We start from the raw sequence: 4,891 nt of genomic DNA on the forward strand, positions 1-4,891 counted from the left end.
AGGTAAACATGTGCCATGGTGGTTTGCTGTACCTACTAACCCATCACCTAGGTATTAAGCCCAACATGCATTAGCTATTTTTCCTGATTATCTTCCTCCCCTCGACCCCCACCACCCACAATGTAGTTTTGAGGACTGAGTAGCACAATACATAATTTTTGTCATTTGTCGGTTTTTCTACATTGAATTTATTTCATTCGCTTTCTGTAGTCTTGAACCCATTAAGGAGATCTGAGTGGAAAAGAGTCCAAAATATGTTAATAGCCTTTAAAAGATGATGTAATTCCTTTAAATGGATAACATGTTTTCCTAGGGTTAGAGGGAAAAATGAGCATAGTTTGGGCATTCTTTCTCTTCTGTAATTACTGAGAACCTACTAAGTTTTTCAATATCCTGAGTTAGCCTTGCATTTTATTAGCAAATCCTTGTTCTGCATTGATACTCTGGATTTATTTTACAGCATGAAAATGTAACCATTGCTGCCACAGAGGTTATTGGAGCCATTTGCAAACATCTCTCTTGGTCAGCATATATGTATTACTTGAAACATTTCATTCATGTCTTACAAACGGGACAGATCAATCAAAAACTGGGTGTCAGGTATGGTCAAACTTCTTATTTTTGTTTTGTTTTTTAAATGTAATTTTAAAAATATTTTCTGAATTAGTCTTTCTCTATCTCAGTTTACTTTTATCTTGTATTAAGAAGGTTATGCTAATACTTGTTAAAATTAAAAGTGCTAATAAAAATAATTTTAATGTTTATTAGTGTTTAAATTTCCTCTCCTTTTATAGTCCAATGATATTAATAATCAAATGAACATTTCTGTGTACTTTTTTTTTTTTAACAGTTTGCTAGTAATAGTGTTAGAAGCATTCCACTTCGACCACAAAACTCTTGAAGAACAAATGGGAAAAATTGAGAATGAAGAAAGTAAGTTTCTTAAACTTTTTTCGTTTTTTTGTTGTTGTTGTTGTTGTTGTTTTTTGAGACGGAGTCTCTCTCGGTCGCCCAGGCTGGAGCACAGTGGCGCGATCTCAGCTCACTGCAAGGTCCGCCTCCCAGGTTCGCGCCATTCTCCTGCTTCAGCCTCCTGAGTAGCTGGGACTACAGGACTACAGGCGCCCACCACGCCGGCTAATTTTTTCATATTTTTAGTAGAGACGGGGTTTCCCTGTGTTAACCAGCATGGTCTCGATCTCCTGACCTCGTGATCCACCCGCCTCGGCCTCCCAAAGTGCTGGGATTACAGGCATGAGCCACCATGCCTGCCCCTTAAACTTTCTTAAACAAGATTTTTATCTTATTCTTGGATAGTTTATAATAATGAGTTAAAGATGGTGACAGTCAACTTATTCCCTTTGTCTGCTCTTACTAGCAATGGCCAGTTAATAAGTCAGGAGGGAAGCTAAAATGAATGGTTTAAGTATTCTTGGAAAACTTTATTTAACAGAAGAGAAGGCTAGTCTAAATTGTATCAGTGAAAAAATGTGAGCTGTAGATTATTTATATAGAAATCCAGTTTTATCACCTTATGTGAAAAGAGCATTACACAATGAATGGAAAGAAAGTGTAAGAAAATGAGTAATTAAAAATTAGAGCAGCAATTGGTGGAAAATCAACTGGATACAATAGAAAAAAATCAACAAAGCTAAAAATAAATATTTGAAAAGATTATGAATTGGGCCAGGGACAGTGGCTCACAACTGTAATCCCAGCTACTTAGAACATTATAAATTGGCAAAAGCCTGACAAGATTGATCTGTAAAAATAGAAGATGTAATAAACATTACTAGGAATTAAAAAGGGTCACAATTAAGTCAAAAGGTATCTTTGTATTTATAAATTTGAATACTTGGCTGAGATGTACAAATTCTTAGAAAAATATAATACAAAAACTGACTTTAGAAGAAAATAGAAAATCTAGATAGATTTCTAACCATTAAAGGAATTGAATGCACAGTTAGGCTGGGGCACGGTGACTCACGCCTGTAATCCCAGCACTTTGGGAGGCCAAGGCAGGTGGATCACTTGAGGCCAGGAGTTTGAGACCAGCCTGGTCAACATAGCAAAACCCTGTCTCTACTAAATATACAAAAAATTAGTTGGGCATGGTGGTGCACACTTGTAATCTCAACTACTCAGGAGGCTAAGGCACAAGAATTGCTTGAACCCAGGAGGCAGAGGTTGCAGTAAGCTGAGATCACACTACTGTACTCCAGCCTGGGTGACAGAGCAAGACTCTGTCTCAAAAAAAAAAACAAACAACAAAACTGCAGATTCAGGCACAGATTGGTTTATAGCTAAGTTTTACCAGCCATTCAAGGGGTAGATCATTTCAACCTATACCAGCTATTTCAGATGATTGGAAAAGAGGAATCCCCACTAACTTGTAAAATTGTTGTAATCGCATACCAGAAACTGACAAAGACTCTATGGGCAGTTGGCTGTCATTAGGATTTTCATGCTCATGAATGGAGGTGCTTTATTTGGTTAAGACGTTCCTGCCCCCCCCAAGCCTCCCAGTGTGTTCCCCAGTTACCCTGTACTTGCTGTTCTGTGTTCTTTTATAATCGGCAGTTTATTTGTCTCTCTCATTAAACTGTAAACTGTGAGAAAGCAAAACCCATAGCCCTCTCATTTACTGCCCTTTCCTCAGCACTTACCTTGCCTGCCCACAGTTGCTGATTAGATATTTTTTATCGGAAGTTGGATGTTGGTGGGAAAAACTGCTTACCACAACTGTGTGGTTTCCTTATTTGATTTAAGGTGACTTTTGTTGTTTATTAAACATAGATGCCATTGAAGCAGTTGAGTTACCAGAGCCTGAGGCCATGGAATTAGAGCATGTGGATGAGGAAGAGAAGGAAAATACATGCAAGAGTTTGTCAGACCAGGAACAGCCGGGAACCCCTGATCCAGCTGACCCTGGAGGGACATCAGCTAAAGAATCCGAGTGTATCACAAAGCCTGTCTCTTTCCTTCCTCAAAACAAGGAAGAATTAGAGAGAACAATTAAAAATATCCAAGGAACCATAACCGGGGATGTTCTACCCAGGCTACATAAATGCCTTGCATCTACGGTAATAACTTTATTTGGGGTCCAGCAGGTCTGTGTGAATTCTGGTGTTGCTGGAGCCCTGTCACACTGAGGCTCTTAGTGATTATTGATTGATTTCAGCTTTTAGATTTCCTTTTATCTCAACACTTCACAATTCACCCCTCTACTCTTATCTCTTTAACTTCAGGCTTATCCTGCTGCAACTAAGCAGTAACGCTCCTTCTTTATGATTTTGATGTGGTAGATAAATGCTTTTCCATCTCCAAAGTAGTTACTAAGAGACTCCCGTGTCCCAAACAGGTTATTAAAAATTAGAATATGTTTCCCTTTTGTACTTTTTGGTTAGTTCTGCACTATTCAAAATTCATCTTTCTCTTAGTTAACAGGGATAATATTTAGCAGTGCGTTCTCATGAAGCCAGAGCCTTTCCTTCCTTCTCAGGGTGAAACACGGGTTGGCTAACAATGGCTCAGGGACTAAATCTAGCCTGTGGCCTGTTTTTGTGTAGCTTTATTGGAACACGATTACCCATTTGTTTACATAGTGTTTAGTACTGACTTTTTATCACAACAGCAGAGTTAAGTTAGAGCCCATAAAGCCAAAAATACTGTCTGGCCCTCTTCAGAGAATGTTTGCTAACTCCTGGCATATAATATTGATTTGTATTTTTGTATATTTTGTATATTTGTAAGTAAACTTTTATTTGAGGCCCTGTATTTATATATACTAACAGTGTCACTCAAACACTTGACTCTTCCAACTGATACACATTTTATATGAGTTTCCTATACTTCACAGCAGTGAAAATCCACACTGGTGAAAATTTGGCTTTATTTTTTTTCTGATGGCTTCTTCGAAAAGTAGAACATTCTTACTCCTGTTATTTTTATAATTTTTAGAGGGCTATCCTCAAATTAGAGTTTTGGTTTATTTTTAAATAAACTTAGAAATGGGCTTAAGATCTATAGAAAGAGCTGTCTTTCTTTTCTTTTCTGTTTTTAAATGATCATCCATCCTTCTAGAAAAATTTGTCTTTCAAATACAAGGTTGCAGTGTTGGTAGATCACTGATCCATTTATTTTCATTTTAACTTAACCTAAATGTTTCTTGCAGACTAAAAGAGAAGAAGAACACAAGCTCATCAAGTCAAAGGTTGTGAATGATGAGGAAGTGGTTCGCGTTCCATTAGCATTTGCCATGGTTAAACTAATGCAGTCCCTTCCACAAGAAGTTATGGAAGCTAATCTGCCAAGGTATGTTTTGTAACAAATTAGAAGTTTGGTGAAACTCAAAAATTGCTTCTTTTCTTCCTTGTTTTTGAACCTTTTTTGTCAGGAAGAGGAAAAGTACTGTCATAACTTGCTGTGGTTTAGAATCTCGGAAATTTGAGTTATGAGTAATTAAGAGACAAAAGGATATATATATGTTTAATTGCTTCGTTTATTTGATTAGTCATTTTTCAACTTCTCATTTTCTAGTATTTTGCTGAAAGTGTGTGCCCTACTCAAGAACAGAGCCCAAGAAATCAGAGACATTGCACGCAGCACCCTTGCGAAAATAATAGAGGATCTTGGTGTGCACTTCCTCCAATATGTTTTAAAAGAATTACAGACTACCCTTGTCCGTGGATACCAGGTAAATTGCATCTTGTGCTTTATATTCAAGTTCTGTTGGAGTTAAAATATTTGCAACTTGAACACTGCAAGTTACGGAACTTCGGGCCTGTCTTTAATAAATTTGATCCACTGAGACACTGAGCAGTAATATTCAAAAGTTTCTAATTAGTATTAAGGCAATCTGTTATTTGAATAGTTCCTATATCTAATTTTT

At 37.2% G+C, this 4,891-nt stretch overlaps 1 protein-coding gene across 1 annotated transcript in view; it reads left to right on the forward strand.

The window, feature by feature from the left end:
- UTP20 (UTP20, small subunit (SSU) processome component, homolog (yeast)) overlaps positions 1 to 4,891 on the forward strand; it is a 109,965-nt gene that overhangs the window by 75,581 nt on the left and 29,493 nt on the right. Inside the window, exons 36-40 of the mRNA XM_011936931.1 lie at positions 461 to 600; positions 851 to 933; positions 2,797 to 3,083; positions 4,175 to 4,314; positions 4,540 to 4,696. Of these exons, the coding sequence (XP_011792321.1) occupies positions 461 to 600; positions 851 to 933; positions 2,797 to 3,083; positions 4,175 to 4,314; positions 4,540 to 4,696 (807 nt within the window). The remainder of the gene's footprint in view (positions 1 to 460; positions 601 to 850; positions 934 to 2,796; positions 3,084 to 4,174; positions 4,315 to 4,539; positions 4,697 to 4,891) is intronic.

The sequence above is a fragment of the Colobus angolensis genome, unplaced genomic scaffold, assembly GCF_000951035.1.
Source record: "Colobus angolensis palliatus isolate OR3802 unplaced genomic scaffold, Cang.pa_1.0 Scaffold10, whole genome shotgun sequence".
NCBI lineage: Eukaryota > Metazoa > Chordata > Mammalia > Primates > Cercopithecidae > Colobus > Colobus angolensis.